The sequence below is a fragment of the Homalodisca vitripennis genome, chromosome X (assembly GCF_021130785.1).
Source record: "Homalodisca vitripennis isolate AUS2020 chromosome X, UT_GWSS_2.1, whole genome shotgun sequence".
NCBI lineage: Eukaryota > Metazoa > Arthropoda > Insecta > Hemiptera > Cicadellidae > Homalodisca > Homalodisca vitripennis.
This window is the reverse complement of record NC_060215.1, coordinates 73,803,656-73,822,077: the sequence shown is the minus strand read 5'-3', so window position 1 is coordinate 73,822,077 and position 18,422 is coordinate 73,803,656. Positions and strand designations below refer to the sequence as shown.

At 32.5% G+C, this 18,422-nt stretch overlaps 1 protein-coding gene across 1 annotated transcript in view; it reads right to left on the bottom strand.

Moving 5' to 3' along the window:
* The window catches only part of LOC124369213 (fatty acid synthase-like), a 71,814-nt gene extending 56,851 nt beyond the window's left edge, over positions 1-14,963 (bottom strand). The window contains 4 exon segments of the mRNA XM_046827054.1: positions 2,660-2,833; positions 3,173-3,325; positions 6,298-6,504; positions 14,870-14,963. Coding sequence (XP_046683010.1) covers positions 2,660-2,833; positions 3,173-3,325; positions 6,298-6,499 — 529 coding nt within the window. The 5' untranslated portion in view covers positions 6,500-6,504; positions 14,870-14,963.
* Positions 14,964-18,422: the final 3,459 nt, after the last annotated feature.

Below are 18,422 nucleotides of genomic sequence, written 5' to 3'. Positions count from 1 at the left end.
GAGAACAGCATTTCAGTTTGGCCAGCCATTGTAATTACTAACATTTCTGTCACTAACTTAGAAATTTCACTATAAGACTTGCCCCAAAGATTTCAAGCTTTTGGCGGAAGTGAATGGATGTATTGAAAGCATTATTGTGTGGTTTTTGTCCCGATTTATAAAATAACCTACTTTATATATGTAAAATTACTGATAAAAATCAATGTGCAGTGCTGTATGACAAATATGTTTGTACAGTTCCTAATAAGTCTCATATTAATGCGTGGATAGTGAAACAAATTATACAAAAAATTAATATCAGTGTAAAGTAGTATTTGGAGGAATCTTGTAATCAGGCTCTATACAATTTTGTTGTAATTTCTTTGTTGCTCTGTGGCCTTCATTGTTCTTGCTGTACCATCACAGAGTGATGCTAGTTACAGTTTATTATTTGTTAATGATGTCACTGCAAAGAGTTTTACTTTAATGATTAAAAACAAGAACTAAGTGTTTTATACATTTTTAGGAGTCTCCAAAGCATCGACTGAGAATGAACACATCAATAAATCTTATAGTTACCTGAAAGCACATGGAATTCATCATCAGATAACTGTTCTCTGTACACCTCAGCAGAATTGTGTAAAAAACACACAAACTGAACTTTAGATAAAAGAGTTGTATATATGTTTTTGAGTAAAATCTGGATGAGAAATTTTGGGCAGAAGTAATATGAACAACAATTTACTCGTAGTTGAAAAATATGTATCCAATTGCTTTAGTATGCGGTACAATGACTACAAGTGCTTGGTGTGATGAAGAAAAATATTTAAAATGTTCCTTTTGCACATTTTTTGTAGTAAAGCTCAGGTACATATTCCTAAAGAAAATTGACAAAAAAGATGCAAAAAACTTATTTTCCTAGGCTATTGCTAAGAGGATACAGCTTGATATTTCCTAAAGATATCAAACAATCATTACTGATAGGAACATTGGGTTTATATATACTGATGCTAGTCCAAACCTAAAGTCTCTTGACACAATTAGGCCTTCAGAAGCAATACCAACCTATCCACCCAGTATTGTTACTGTACAGCTTCATACAGTGATGATAGAAACCAATAATCATTCTGTGGTTAAACCTCCAAATCAGAAAACAGCTGTTACTGTTGTGGATGTTAGTGATGTATGCATAGCTCCTGACATCATTACAGTTCTTAAGCTTATGTGACAGTTATGACAATCATGTAAATTTTTAAGTTCACACTGAGTTGAAACATCATTTAGACAATTAAATTCTTGAAATGTTTTATTCTCGCTGACAGATGTTATTAATGAATCCTCTACAAGTAGTTATGTAAATCATGAAACTGATCCCATACTGGATTAAGATTTTCTGATCAAAATTTTCTTGGTTGTGAAATACAAAATGTCCAACAAAGTCAGAAAAAGTATCGAGGAAACCAACAACAGCTGGAAAAAAAATTATGTAATGACTTTGAATACTTATTTCTTGCAGTAAACCCTAAAATAACGCCCAGAATTATGACAAAGCTTGTAGCAGAACTGACATCTTACTCTGAAAAGGCAATTAAGTTTTACACATCAGAAAAACCTGGGAATTAGTCAATAGACCTGTTAATCACAATGTTTAAAAACATTAATGGGTTTAAAAGCTCAAAAGGCTTCTGATGGTTCAAGATGTTCACAAAGCTAAATTAGTTGCAGTTCAGAATATATGTTGATATGTGCTGAAAAACAACATGGAAAACAGAGAGCCCAAATTGGAGGCTCGTGACAATCCTGAGTTAGCTACAAAACACTCAGAATGCACACTATCAAAATGTCCTTTTGAAAATAGAAGATTTAATCCATCAAATAAGTCCAGGAGAAAATTCAAAATATGGAAGCTTCCACTAAAAGAGATGATGAAGAGATTTATGGCATTTAGAAAGTCAAAAAAGGTACTGGCTGCAGAGGTATTGTGACGGATTCTTTTATAAACAAAACTCCATACAATCTTTTCAAATATACCAGTATCAAAGCTTGGTTTAAAATTAGTAAAAGTTTGATGATCCTTTTATTAATCAGCATAACAACCACTATCTTCTTGATAAAAATATCTTAGCTGTCAATAAACTTTACCTGAAAAATATCAAAGCATAAGATCGTTGATATCAGCTATAACATTTGGTAATAAATAGAGGACAATGAATAAACATAAAAACATTGTTGTTTGGAATAAACAATTGATACATAAATCCCACAAGTTGAACAAGTGGTTTGTTTCTTAGTGTTAGACTGCACAGGTTTGACCAATAAGAGGGTAGTGTTTGACAAATTTCCATGGTAAGATACGTTTAGCACCTCAAATTTCCCTTGCGTTTGGTAAATATCATCCTAATAGATGAAAATGAATTATTCAACTAACATTGAGGCAGCTGTGACAATCCATCATCATCTGTGATAACTGCGCCTGAGGAAGAATCCTCTCAAACATTTTTAAAATATTTCACATGTTTGTTGGGTTAGACTGTTTTGCACCTTTACACTTACAAAACTTAAAACTTCTTGTATAACAAATAAATTACATATTTACTTAACTATAACAAATATTCTAATATTGTTTCTACAATGGATGCATACAAGATATCTGATACAATTTATGGTATTAATAACTTACCATTAATACCAAGCCAGTAAGAAATTCGATTAGCAAGCATAGCTCGAGAACAGCCTGTAATTCCAAACCCATTTACTTGTAACTTCTCATAAAACCAGGTTTTCTCAGACTCACTGAAGCATGCTCCGATAAATACTCCAGTACATGTGCCTCGCAGTTGCCTGGGATTATATCCTGCAATGAATGATTCAAATTAATTGTGAAACATGTGACTGATATACTGTATATCATATATTATGAAGTAGATAAAGAAACTAACTGAAAGTTATTTTTTCCTCAAATGGAATACTTATAGCTAGTTACCAGATATACAGAGGAGGTTAAGAGGATTTTTAAATATCCATCATCATTTATTTAAAAATATACAAAAGATTTCTCAAAGAAGAAAAAACAAATTGATTATGTTGTAGTAAAAAATACAGTACTAGTATGTCCATATAAATAAACTAACATTTTTGAAGTTATCAATGATGAATATTGAGTAAAAATTAAGAAAATAAAATACAACATTACCTGAATCTACAATAGCCTCATAAGCCTTCTCGAGGAGCATCCGGCACATGGGATCCATTGTGTGGGCTTGTTTGAAGTGAACACCAAAGAAGGCTGCATCGAATTTGCTTACTTCATTCAACTTCCCTGTCCTTTGAGGAATCTCCGGATGTTCTATAAAATGCATTTGATACAATATTAATATGTTTTCATGATGTTATAAATTATTACTAACAGATCCAACATATTAAAAAATAATAATTCAAAACATTTAAATACCTTTGAGTTTGAAGAGTGTTTCTTAGTACATCTCTTTTTCACTGCAGATTTTAGGTAAAACTAAATACTACAATTAAAACAGATTTATAAGTAAACCAAAATTATAAGGTTATGTGTTAATATTATTGCGCTCATCTTCAAGCTGCTATAGGGCAGAAGTTATATGCTTGAGTAACCCTAACTTTTGAAAACAGTGAATTACAGTTAAAACAGTAAAACCTTTTAAAGAGATATTTTGTGCTGATGAAGGTGCTAATAACAGGGTCTCGGGTACATAACTCAGCCCCAGGATCCATCGATTAAAGTGATTAATTATAAAGTTAAATGTAATTTAAGTTAAAGGTTTTAAATTAAAGTTTAATTATAGATAAGTGTCAGTTTTGATAATTTCAGCTGGATTATCTAGACAAAGAGAGCTATACAATACATGGAATAAACTTAACCCTCTCCCACTCGCATTGTTTCCAGGTGCTTCTAACCTCAATTAATTCGCTCTGCCGGTCGCACTCGGTCAAAATACGCGGCGCCTCAACTTACACACGTTCTGTCATTGTAATTAACTATAATTATATATATATATATATATATTAATTATTTTACTATATATTGGTTCAATGAAGTTGATTGTACGAGGCCAGGGAGGGGGCACACGGACAGCTGGGCGTGGGGTTGTTTGTTGCGCAGTTACTTGGTGAAGGTCATTGTCTGGCTCGCCGTCACTGCCACTGCCACTGTGATCACTCCGAACTACACCCTCAATGCCACCAACTACTTCACAAGGCTCTGGTACATCACTACACTCACTTGAATCGTCGCAATCACTACTAATAACGAGATCGATTTCACTGTCACGAAGTGTACGTACGACTACAATCCGCCATTGTTTCCGCACAACTAATATAAATAGCAAAATAATGGAATAAATCTACTGTAAAAGTAAAGTAAATGGTCTCCTGATAGCAAACAACCCGTAGTAGTACAAAATATTGCTACTCGAGAGCAGCACTTATCGGCTCTAGTGGATAAAGCAGTGCGTGCCGATCTGTGCCGTTTAAGCTGCAGTGGCTATGTGGTGGCCGTGCCGATTCATGCCTTGCGAGCGGGAGAGGGTTAAGTTCACTCATGAACACTGGAAGAAAGGACAAATTGCAAAACAACAAAGTGATGGATTGGACTTAAAACTGAATATAGTTATTCCTTGAATTTGGAATTATCCAAGTTCCACTATAGTAGTACTAAGAAATCAAAATGCTTTTGAAAATCTCAATATTGCACATTTATAATATTAATAAGAGATAGTATTAACCCTTAGAGTGTCATACATTCTTTTGTAATACTATTCAAAAGTGTCAAGGTTATTTTACAGGTGTTATCCAAAAAGGCTGGACCAATTTTAGAAATTTCCACACAGTTATTAAAAAATGTCATTACTTTGTTACTAATTGGCCAATTTTAAAGTGTTATTTATGTTTTGTGCAAAAATTTGTATATTAACACTGTATATACTCAAAAATAAAATACAAATAAATAAAAAATAAAAACATACATCCAACATTGTTGTTTTTTTGAAACATTGAATCTTAACATTCCAAGAAGTACTCAAAAATAAACACACACATCAACTTTCATCACTGCTACTAATTTATCAGCTGTGTTTGTGTGCTACACACCATGTTTAACACCATCTTAGTATGTTTTTGATGGATTTCGAAATTATCTCTCTTTCCCCCAATATGGTGGGTTGGGTGCAACCCAAACATTTTCATTGAGATAACCTGCTGAGCAACACCTTAAATTAAAGACCTTGATAAAACAAAACCGGTGACATGTCACACAGTGAGGTTGCAGTTAATATTGTTTACCCTTTCCCACAAAATGGATATTTGTAAGGGTAAGTAACACCCCACAAATCCCTCTGTTTCAGCTTTAACAGTGACCCATCATTTGATATCTCATTTTGAAGGTTGTGATAAAAGGAGAACTCTGAAAGTCAGAGTTATCGTAGTTGATTTCATCCAACAGAGTGTTCAATTGAAGTTAGTTCGCCTTTGTTCAAATGGTACGCTTATTAGAAAGAGTGGTCAGAAATTAGTTTTCTTGGTATCATTGGTTTTATATCATGGAGACCTTTAATTTGAGGTTTACTCAATTGTAAATTCCTTGTAAGATTTTTTAGTTACTGCCCAACCACCATTTTGGAGGAGATGGAGGTTACTTTTAATTCAATAAATATTATCCTCAGGTGATACATTCAAATGTACAGATCTATATATTTTTAATTAATATTAAATAAATTTAAGATTGTGCAGCTGTACAGTTGAGCAACAGTTTAGATAAACATGTTTGAGGAATAATCAAACATTGTCATAAAAATATAAGTTTCAAGTTTGTCAAAACACAAAATTTAAAAAAAATGTATTCACTGTCATTTATAATTGGTCATTTTCACTACAGAAGAAATTAATATGTACAATCATGGTACTCTAATTATTATTAATAATAAACTTCTTTTAAAAATTAACATATTTTATTACTTTAAACATACTCAGAATTTTATTATTTTGTGTATTTTTATTACTATTATTTATTATTTAAGTTATTTTGACAGAAAATAACATGAAAAATTTTATTGAATTGTTGGGTTTTTGAAATGATTGTTCATATTGATTTATACCATTGATCTTAAAATATCAAAATTTATAATAGCTCTTTTAACCTTTTTGGCAGGACAAAATGTTTAATGAACTTATTCATTAGTTATTACAACATTAGTTTCTTTTTGATGATATACATGTAGTTCAAGACTATTTATTTCACATTTAAACTTATTGTTCTTTTCAATTAGGATATAAAACTTTTATAGTTACCCAGTTTCCAGCGCCGATCGTCATCTGATATTAAGTCTATTTTTTTGAACAGCTTCTCTGCAAAGTCCATGACATTGTCAGAGTCTGGGTAAAAACCTGCAATACCGCTGATAACCACTTCTTCACCAGGAAGAGGGTTGGCTAGCCGGCGTCCTGCCTCTAGTGCCAGAGTACGGTCACACATTGTAGTGGTACCTGCCATCTATCCTAAACAGGAATCAGGAAAAATATGTTATTCACATTATACATCAGATAAGAATAATCAAGTTAATTCAGTATTATTAATAGTGGTCAAAGTAAAATGAAAGTAGTTTATGTTGTGTTGTATGTAATGTATAATGTTACTATCCTAATCATCATAAAATAAGAGCATAGTGTTTAAGGGTGGTAAACAAATACTAAATACTGGATGGATTGCATTCTGAAGACAATGTAAAATATCTTCCTTTTATTAACACTTATTCACCTGTGACATAACTTCACATCTTGACAGTCATTATTAGGACATTGTCTACACATGCTCCAATTGAACTGTTAACACAGCTCCATCAGGTCAAACAATTATTATAAAGATAATAACACACTGATTTGTTCGGACATCTTTAATTTGTTCATATAAAAGGTTAAAAACGTAAGCATACATATGTGCAATTAAACAATATTTAAAATGAACTTAATCTTGATCCCATCATAAATAAGGAACCTAACATATGTGATATCCTGCCACATAAAAATTCACAACAAGATGGCTCTTTTTCAAAGTGTGGCATATTTTTTTATGAATGTAAAACACTTTCTAATACACCACTATATATTTCCAAAAATAAATTCTCTACATTCAACTTTTTATAGATCTCAGCCAACCCTGATTCAAACCTATGCAATCAATGTTATCTATAAACATATCAGGTAAGTATTAAAAACGTCTGAATTTTCATAAAACAAGTTACATCTATCTTTCGTCGACATCAAATGGTGATACTAATGCTTTAACCAATATGAAAATATAGTTGCAACATATAGTTGATTTAGACATGCATCTACTACCACAATTATTAATGAAGAGATGTAATCTTAAAGTTAAGTTTAGAGTGTAAATAGATGCTAATCTGACCACACTCAGATTTCCATAAAAAAAACCACCTCATAAAGGAACCACCATAAAGACAACTAACCCATAAACTTAAATGCCTCAGATACTTTTTTGGATTGATATATCTATTAAACTCTTAAATATAACATGTTTCTAAAGTAATAGTTGATCTTAAAGTGTACTTTGTACAAGCATGATTAAGAGTTATAGTTACATAAAATGTTAATTCTGTAGAGAACCTAGTGGCCTATTCTCTTTCTTCGCTTGTTCACAAGCTGTGTTGCCAGTGAACAACAAAATTGAAACCTCTGTGGGCACAGATAGTTGTAGGGTAATATCAGAAAATGTTTATAAACAAATGAATAGATACTGAGAGTCCGTGAAAAGCCACAATAGGCACCACCAAAAGATCTTAGCTGAACAGTTTTGTGTGCAATGTTTAGTGGTAATTTCAATGCTGTGTGATGGTAGAACTGCAATAGATTCAAGTGACCAATAGTACAGATATTTAGAGACTACTAGAACAACACTTGAAACAATCAATAGAACTTTTCACTGAAGAAATCTCTAGTTTCCTAGATTTCTGGACTGCTTAAAAGGCATTATGGTATGAACTAGACACAAACAGTTAGCCAAAATAAAATGGTCTGTAAAAATAGAATATAGTGACAGGGTTTCTGGTTTTCCATTAAATCTGCTAGAATACAATGTAATTGATTAACCAGTTTATTTTCTGTTAAAAGTGTATTAAATTAACAGTGAAGTTCACTCAACATGTTTAAAGAAGCCCTATTGTTTCATCCATTTCTGATTTAATCCATATCACTAGTGATAAACATGTTTAAAGAATGTGTTATGTTAGGTAAGATATTTACTGGTATTACTGATTATCAGAAGCAGGCCGAGGGTCTAAGAAGTACCAACAATTCTAAACACAGCTCCACTGACACAACACACACTAGCTTAGGACAAGTATAAGTGTACAGTAACTCTGAACAATTAAAATGCTAAGTTTAAACACCTATGTGCATTCTTCTTGTAGGATTTCATTATTAATGAGGCTCTGAAAACAATAGGTAGTCTGTCAGGGCACAAGTCTACAGGGTCAAAAGTTAATGCAATTCATTAAATACGTGTAGATTAATTGATAAGTTTACTCTTTTACCTTTATGCTTCTGTTTGAATGAACTATTAGTAATTAAAATATGAGAGAACCATTTCTTTACTTGAATTTAATCAGATGATTTACTAGATTAAAATCTATTAGTGTATAAAAGATTGTTGTAAAAATAATATTTGGTGTCACATCAACAAATTTTGAAAGAAGACACGTAAAATCTATAATCAAAATAACTTGGATTTTAATCAGAATAAGGATTTCTTTAGAAGATTATTGTAACCAATAGATGTATAAAAGAAAACTTGCATTTTTTTTGTAATTTATACTTCTTTGATTTGTTATTTTAAGCTTAAGTTATTTCCTTCTTCTCTTTCTTTAACACTTTAGTCATTATAATAAAAGTTATTACTATTTATTATTGTACTTCTGAAATATACCGTTATGATTATTCTTTCCCTTTTTAGTCACACTATTTTGTTATAACATTGTGTTATACTGTTATTGTTAAATTTAGTTAACTGTTTTAGTCATTGTTATTTATCATTGTATAGCTATAACGTTATTATTTGCTTGATCCCAGTCTGTTACCTGCAAGGGATAAGTTACATAGCGTTGTTATGACTTATTTATTGTTATCTATTTTGTTGCATGTTCAAGCATAGTTTTTATTGTCATTTGGGTTGTTGTTGGTTATTGAGTATTTTTGCCATCTTGCATTGTTTAATTTTGTATATGCAATGTTTGTATATAAATGATGGTTGCCATTGAAATAAATAAATAATAGTCTATAATATCTGTATGATGTTTATGATATCCTAGAATAGCTGATGAGATATGTATAACAAAAGACAGTGTAGAGTGTAGACTACTATGTAGATACATAAACTGTGATTGAGCAGTTGCAGTGTTATGTTATTGGTACCTGTTTGTTCTTCTCACAAATTAGATAAGTTTGAAATATTTCTTAAAAAACATCATATTTTAAGATACTACCATTCTTCCTTGTTGCTCCTTTTCCTCTTATATCTATGACAATGAAAGAGAGGGAGAAACCACTTCTCCAACTACCTTCTTACAGAGGATTTTTACACCACACAGTGAAAGAGATTATTTCACCACTCGTGGACATTCATCAGGTTTTGCAGATATGTAAGTAACATCATTTTTACTTTTCCTAGATTAGTTAACTGGACAGGCATGAACCACCCAGTTTTTATTATAGGACAGCTTGTGTATTTGTATGAATTTCAATATACATGAAATTTATTAAAACTAATTTACCTAAAAACTCCATTAAAGACATGTTCAACTTGTTTAGTTACTACACATGTGACATGTATGTAATATGACTTATTACTACAAAATTATACAGACAAAGTCAACATTTGTTTACACAGATTAGGTTCTTTAATGTTTGATCAATGTGCTTAAATTCTCATTAATGAAAACAAAACAAAATAATTTCACAAAATTACATAATACATTGAAGCTAAAAAAAGCAATAGCAATCAAGTTTTAAAACAGCACCATTCACATACATTTTTATTGAGCTGGAACTTATTATCCCATACTTTTATAATTATTTGTATAACTGTAGGTTCCTACTATATTGGTATATTAACTACTAAGCTGTTTGTGTTGGTGAAAATCAGACTGATCAGAGGCTCCTCTAGAGGTCTTGCTTGGTTCTATACTGGTTTGAATACATCACATACTCATGCTCATAAAACAAAGACTCTATAATAGTAGTTATTCTAGTGATGTAATTGTTTATAATTTTAAGTGAAGCTTTCACTTAACCATATACCTCACCAATCCTCCCACTGGATACTGACACCCGACCACTAGAACTCTCAAAAACTCAGAGTTCAACAGAGCCTTTAGGTCCAAGCATACAATACTTCATAAAAATTAGGCTTTAACTAAAACAAACTAAGTACAAGTTGGCATACAGTCACAAATCATATATTACTTTCAAGGTCTGTAAAAACTACTAAAAACAGATTTCTCACACAGAAGATATAGCCTACCTCAGAACTCATCAACAGTATAACCTTGCAGAATGATACAGAAAAATAACAAGTCTACCAAACACAGGCTGAAATAGTGCGAAGTCAGAACTTTGTTTACACATTTAATTTGACCTTGGAACTTCCAGACCACCCATGATACTAATTTCCTCTGTATATCCTTGATTCTATATTTATGTATATATATTTATGTTTCCTCATTCTCTATTCCAGATAACTGACATTCATAAAATGGCTTCAGAACAATGATGTATAGAGTATTACATATGAATCTTTTCTGTTACAAAATTAGGTGATCCACAATATGAGATCCCAGTTATTCTAGCTTTTGAAACAGCATTTCTTGCTTATTCAGAGAAGATCAGCTTTGAATCAATGAGAACATCAAAATCCTACCCAGATTCCTATCTCTTGATCATATTGTCACTTAAAAAGAAATGAGGGATTAGTTGTTGAGTAAAAGTATATAACAATGTTTACTGAGGTTGAGGGGCATGTCTTCAATGTTAGCTCACCCAATAGCAATATCATTGGCTGACTACAGAGCTAAACGGTCTGGCACCCCAGTAGAGATTGGTAGAGATGTTAATATCATCAGCGTAAAGCAGGACTCACAGTTAAGGACAGGATTTCATTGACAAACTACAAGAAAATCCTATGCAAAATTAGAGCCTTATGGAATTCTTATATTGGCAATGGAACTATCAATATTAAAAACCATCAAATTTCACACTATTGCACAAAACTTGATCAAGTGAATAAGGTTAGATGAAAATCCAAAGCTGAAAGCTTCCTCAAAGACAAGTGATGTGAAATTGTTTTTCAATTGTCTTGCAATACCTCTGACAGACAATGTAAATTCAGGAGGATTCACTTCTGCATGGTTTATACCTTCCAGTTCCAGTTCAACCTACACCAGGTAGAGCAAAACCAATATGTCACTTATATATCTGGTCACCACCCTTTTGGATGTCCAATAGCGAGACATCAATAACAAAAGTCGAAAAGGTGGAGTGGGAGGGTGGATCAATAGGTCTAGTCTACTGTAGGGTAAAAGTTGCAGTGGGTAGAGCTAGTGTTAAAAGCTTCGATATGAGGGAGTGCTATCCCCTGCATGTTTTGACTGGAGAGGAAGGACAAGAGTTGGCGTTCCCTTCTTCCTAGGTGACATGACTGAGATAGCCCGCTATCCCTCCTCATTGGATCTCGACAGGAGGCAGGCCCTACTTCAACCTTACCATAATGAATATCCTGTCATACTGGAAAGTAAAAAGGTTCTATTAGGACTAAGTACAGTGACAGGTTTTCTCACCTGCTTATTCAAAATGGAAAAATGTAAATAAAGATAATATCAACATACCTGGTTGCTTAGCCTCTGAACCACTCACAATTCCTAAAAACTACTACTAGTGTGTGGCATTTGAACCACATGAAGCTGTACTGTACTGGTATGAAGGAATAATATGGTAAACTCTCTTATAACAAACTTACATACCATCTTTTTGAATATTTTCGTTACAACGGTAACAGAAAATAAGTCTAAAATTGGAAAGATTTTGAGTGCCTTATTCGAATTGGCATAATACAACAGTTTTTGTATGGAAGGAAAACACTATACAAATAAATTTAACCTGGACAATAACAAATACAAAGGTAACAACATTGGATATATCTTTGACAATGAACACTAGGAATACCCTCAGTCCCACATGGTGAGCGATATTTTAGGCTCATGATGGTAGCCTCTGATCAATATGGCTTGAAGATCAATATTTGATTCAGATCTCAAGTTCCTCTCTCAACTTCTCTTTATCAACAGATTTAAATACAGACGTTAAGAACTGTGCAAAATTTGAGCACATCCCAGAGTGGCTTTACTTTAAAAACTGCCATCTACATTGACAGATGAGGGGAAGGGAGAGTCCTCCCAAAATTAGTTAATAAATTTTGAGAAGTTGGTTCGTTTAAAATTCAAGCCACTTTCAACATTTTTAGAATGCTGGCTTCTGCAGCAATTCAGGTTAACTTTTCCACTTGTCTCAGACCAGAATACACTGCATGGCCATTCAAACGTAAAACAAAATTAAAACGTAACTTTTATATATTTTAAATAGAAATTCAGTAGTATAACCTGTATTCAGTGGCATATATTTTGTACTTGCATATTGTAAAATTCACGTGTTATATACTATTTACGTTAGGTCATAAAAGAAAGTCTAACCTTACATTTTATATGATACCGTACATAATTTATATAAATATATATATATATCTTATTTTCTACAAAATATTTCCAAAAATATAAAATTATTACAGTAAGTTTTAAACCAAATCTCTCTTCCTCTCTCTTATGTGTGTGTGTGTGTGTGTGTGTGTGTGTGTGTGTGTGTGTGTGTGTGTGTTTTTATTTGCTTTTTTAACATATTAGTCTTAATTTTAATTTTTTTCTTCGCATCCTCATAGGTCACAGCTGTAGTGAGTATCTCATCAAAGAGAATAATAAAGCTGAGAACTGAACAGTAGTAGGTAATAATAAAAGTGCTGAGATCTAAGTGAAATAAATTTTAACAAGTGCTAACCTCAATTTAGATATTGTTAGGTTCCTTAGACCTTGTGGCTATCATTTCTCCAATTCTTTCGATGAATTTTTCCACCCATCTCATATGAAAACAAGAAAAGAAAATAAATACAATACTGCATTAGAATTTAAAAAACTTCATTTTATACTTACATGTGTGTGTGTGTGTGTGTGCAGAATGAAGTTTTTTAAATTCTAATTCTAACGCAATATTGTCTTTATTATATATATATATATCTATGAACATTTATTTTCACTTTTTATGAACAAGTCAATAAACCAAAACTATATATGTAAATTATTATATAGTTGGTAAATCTTTAATTGTATGATGGTATGTCATTATGAGTAAGAGCAGTACAACTTTTAAAGCTATTTTAATTGTGTTGGTAATATAATAGTAACACTATTCCGTATACTTAAAACTTTATATTTTTAGGATAATTTTATAAATTTAAGTTAAGTTTTTGAAGTGAGAGAAGATAATAGTTATGAGAGCTAAAATCCAGTGCTGTGTAAAATAGAATTATCAGACAAGATGACCAGTTTCCAGCAGTGACATTGCAAAATCAGTTTAAACTTAACTCAATGACAATGAAAACTAAGAATCACTTAAACAACTGTTTGTCTTCTAAAAGGTACTCATAATGTTAGATTACCCACCAGCCAAAAAAGAAAGTTTCACGGCTAATATTTTAGCACCCAAATAAAAGTTTATTGAAACTTCAAAAAAGTACAATAAAACCAAACAGAAAATCTCTGGTTTTTTAAAACTACACACTTTTAAGTGTCTTTAGCAGGAATGAAAGAATCTCTGAACCTTTCTTTGGTAATTTATGTAACTTTTTCAGTATATAATATTTTCTCAATAATATGTTTGAACCAATTTAGGCAAAAATTTAAAAGAAACATGATTATTTTCTTATAGTATACCATTTTTGACATAAGTCAAAATGAATTTTTGTAAAGCTGGGCTATGAGTTGGGCTAAGAATTCAAAAAACCTTCATGGCAAACAAGGGGTGTAAGTGCAGTATTTCTTATCACTTATAATTAATAACTAAGAATATTTAAAAATTTCACACTTTCTGTCGGACTTCAATTTTAAACCAATATTTCTCGAAACTAGGTTTTTACCCCTCTAAAACCAACCATTGGACACATGTTTTGAAATGTATTAAAATTTTACTACAATAAATGGACGTTTTGATTACAATAGTTGCAATTATCACTTGAAAATAAATTATATCGCTATTGACAAATAAACATCAAAGTACCATAAAAACAATTGGGCTTGCAAACTCTGTTTATCTAAAACCATAACAATAACTGCACTGTAACCTCTGTCATGAACCTGTCTGTTCTGGTACACTAATATGACTCACAAGGATGGTTGTTAGTGTCCATCTCCCTCCACACAAATTCTGCAAGGCAGTCTGTATCTGTCAGTATGTTAGTATTAAGAACAAAATTTGTCTTATTTATATTTGAATGATCTTCATTTTAGTAAAAATAGTTACCAGTAAATAGTAATCTTATAATGATACTAAGTAAATTAAATTTACTCTAATTAATATAAATTAAATTATATAATTTGGTAGGAACAGCTAGTAAAAGATCAACTTGATGTGTCATTTTCTTACTTATAAAGATAGTTTTTTAGTGTAATTAATTATTTTAGAAGGTATATACAAACACAGAATCACTTATGTCACTTCCTTGATCACTTGGTTAGAACCACAAGCAACTCACTTTTTCAATAGTAGCACTGAATGCAGTGACGGCAACCAACGAGAAGGCACTGACTAGCTGAGCCGACACTCAAATAGTTTTATTGGTCGACCTCTCCCTCCACATTACCATGGAATGGCGTACACCAGAGCTCTCCACAGGAAGTTCTTTCTGCCAAAATCTATTGTCTTCAATTCAGTATAGTCAGATAATTATCCAACTTACTATGATACAGTGTAGCTTATTAATATGAAAAGGTTAATGAACTATCTTCAAGCAATGTTTACTTTCCGACAATGGCTTAAAATACCAGTATTTACATACAGCAATTCATTGTATTTTGGGCTGATTTCATAAGTTTATTTGTCTCTACAAACTCAACATTAAAATATTTAAGTTAGAAACATGAAAATATGGTTTTGGTTAAATGACACTATGAGAAAATTGCATATCTTGCACTTATAGTCAAGGTATGCATTTTAATACAAGAGGGAAGAATTAATTGGCTTGCTAGCAATATTAGCATGCAATCAATAGCTACACCTTTAGATGAACTACAGTGGAGATCAAGAACCAGTAGCCAACAAAACTCTGTACAATACATTCTATGTTGTTTTGTGATATATAAATAGCATTTAAATTAAACAAGAACCACCCTAACATAGGAAGATTCACATCCATTTTTAGATTTAAAAAGTTGTAAGTTATTCTTGACCTCTGTCAGCAACTAGCTTCCTTCCTAAAACTAAACTATCATGACACTTAGGAGAGCTGATGACAATATGACCTAAGGCGTTGTGGTCTTTGTGTCCAAATGACACATTATGCAGTTTTCAAACCTGCCTCAACCCGAGAGCTTTGTACTAGTCCTCTCCAACTTATCATGTACAGATCCTCTCCCCTAGTTTGCTTGTTAATTACTTGACAATGTGCTTTATGTTAATATAATATGGGACTAATACACCAAAAACCGTATCTCCTAAACTTAAAGGTAGGATTATTATAATGACAGTGGATTATTTAAATGATACAGGATTGCAGACATTTTCCATTGTTATCATTTTACAAAATAGAACAATATACTACAGTACAACTACTTGACAATGCGCTTCATTTTAACATAACAAGGGACTTCAATCATTCGTTATCATCTTTGCTCTTTATACATATGAAAATTAATGTTATTACTAATATCAATGATTTAAAGTGGAATACAAATCTAAATTTTGAAATTACTGAAGGTTAAATTGCAAGTTCAATTTGCTCAAATTTCAAAGTCCTTGTTGAGGGGACAATTCAATTTGAATGGCCCAGTCAAAAATGACAACCTTTATTAAGTTTAGGAACACTGAATACTAAAATAGGTATATTACATCAGACATACGTAAATGTATGGTACCACATAACTGGCACGGCCTGTGTCCTGATCATTATCAGGTTTACAAAATAATGATACTTTAAAGCGACTTTTACTATGATCAACTGAATCAAAAGTTTGTCATTATCCCTCTCACTCTCTCTCTCTCCCACAAAGTACTAATCGAGATGTACCAGCAATCGTTACAATTTTCTTATGAAACTTATGGAAGATTAGGTATCACTGACTTCACCAACATCCCTAATTTCCAACTTAATTGTGAAATTAGAGAACATCCGTTACACCAACAACTCTGATCTATGAGTAAGATAATGTTGAGAATATACAAATAATCCTATCTTGCCAACTTAATGCTGGCATTAGGAAACTTCAGCTATACCAAAAACTCTGCCTCTAAGTATTCTAATAACTTTATGTAACCAACTTAATAGAAAGTCTAATGCACTGACAACAGATGATTTGAAAAGATAACAAGACTTCATACATTTTCCATCGTTAGTAGGTTACAAAAAACACTACAAGTAGTGTTATATTTTTGTGAAATATAACAATACAAATCTCCAAAATTCTGTTATCCTAAATGGTGGGATTGGGAAACATTAGCTTCACAAACTATGCTGTCAACAGTGTATTATTGGGAATAAATCATCTATCCTGTCTTCCAATTTGTTTGGGATTGTATTGATGGGATTGAGTAGCTTTAATCAGTAACTTTATCTCACCAGCCTCAAGGAATATTAACCCATTTTACTAATTGTGGCCCTTTATGATCTCTCGTTCAGCTCAAATGAAATCTCACAGTTAACTAACCTACGAGATCGCTGGGCCAAGAATAGTGGTTGGCTCTGTTCAAAATCTCCACATAGCATTTTCGTAACCATGTACATCACTCTAATTAGTATTTAAAGGGCAGTATTTGCATTTCAGCCTTTTAAATGACCTTTCGATGGACTGCAAGGCTCATCCCGCATGTCAAACCTTGGGTGGAATGGTGGCATGGTGAGGTGGACTACTACCTCACCCAATTCCTAAGTGGAAATGGATACTTCCAGGCTTTCCCATTACGTAGGGGTAAAACCGGGCCACCGGACTGCATTATTGCCTGGGCGTTCCCGACAATGCTGAACACAGTTTCTTCCGCTTCTCGCGTTAGGAAAGGCCCCACCAAGAGGCAACACGCACTACTGGTGCTCTATCGGTATGCTTTGTTTGCTAAGTGATGCTGGAGGATCAGGAACACTAGGCCTGTTTGTCGTACTTTGTCCAGGACATCCTCCGCGCAAAGAAGGTTCATCTGGAACGTCATGCGATCTAGACCTTAGTTCTTCGAAGGCCAGATCGGCGTAAGCCCTGAGGGCTTAGGTTAAAATCAGACCTAACCTTAAGTAATTTGATAAACGGTTTCCAGGTTATGATCCTGAAGTATACAGGAGGTTTATAGTGGGTATTTCATGTCTTATGTGAGCGTCGCAGACAACAGGCTGGCCACCTGTGTGCATAGATGCATTTTCCTGCATCTCCCTAAAAAAAATGACTTGGATTTAAACACAACTCAACACTTATAACGTTTACCAGCTTTAAGTTCAAAGTTATTGTATTAGTTTATTATTCTTTTGAAGATGTACAAAGAAGTATATAAAGCTTCCATTTTACCTAATTTAAAAGTAATTTTATTTTCAATATAAAAATACAATCAGTCGAGTTAAGGGACAGGATGTCTGCTGGAAGTATCTGAGCCAGCACATACAACAGCCATGTGCCCAAAATGGACCCACAAGCTAAGAGGAAAATCAGATAATTTCATAATTCAATAAATTAATAGCTTTTACTATAGCAGCTACAATGGCATTGGCATCTGGATAAAAACCCTAAACAATATTTGCTATGCTATGTGCTGCAAATAGTATTTTAATGTCTTATTTGGCCAAGAAAAAACAGCACTTCCAAACCCCATAGGAAAAATTATAAAATACCCTGACAAGGATATAAATCTATTTCATGAAATTTGAGTTTCAATAACTTGTATAAAAACTGTTCTATTAATTTAGGAGTAATAAATTTGCATCAGTTATTTCTACAAAACTTTAAGACCAAACAAAATTCAGATTGGTTTAATGGGACTGGGAACGTGGTGCAGAGGGTGAGCTCACATATCTAATCATGTCACTTTGAAACTATGTCAAATACCCAGTTGTA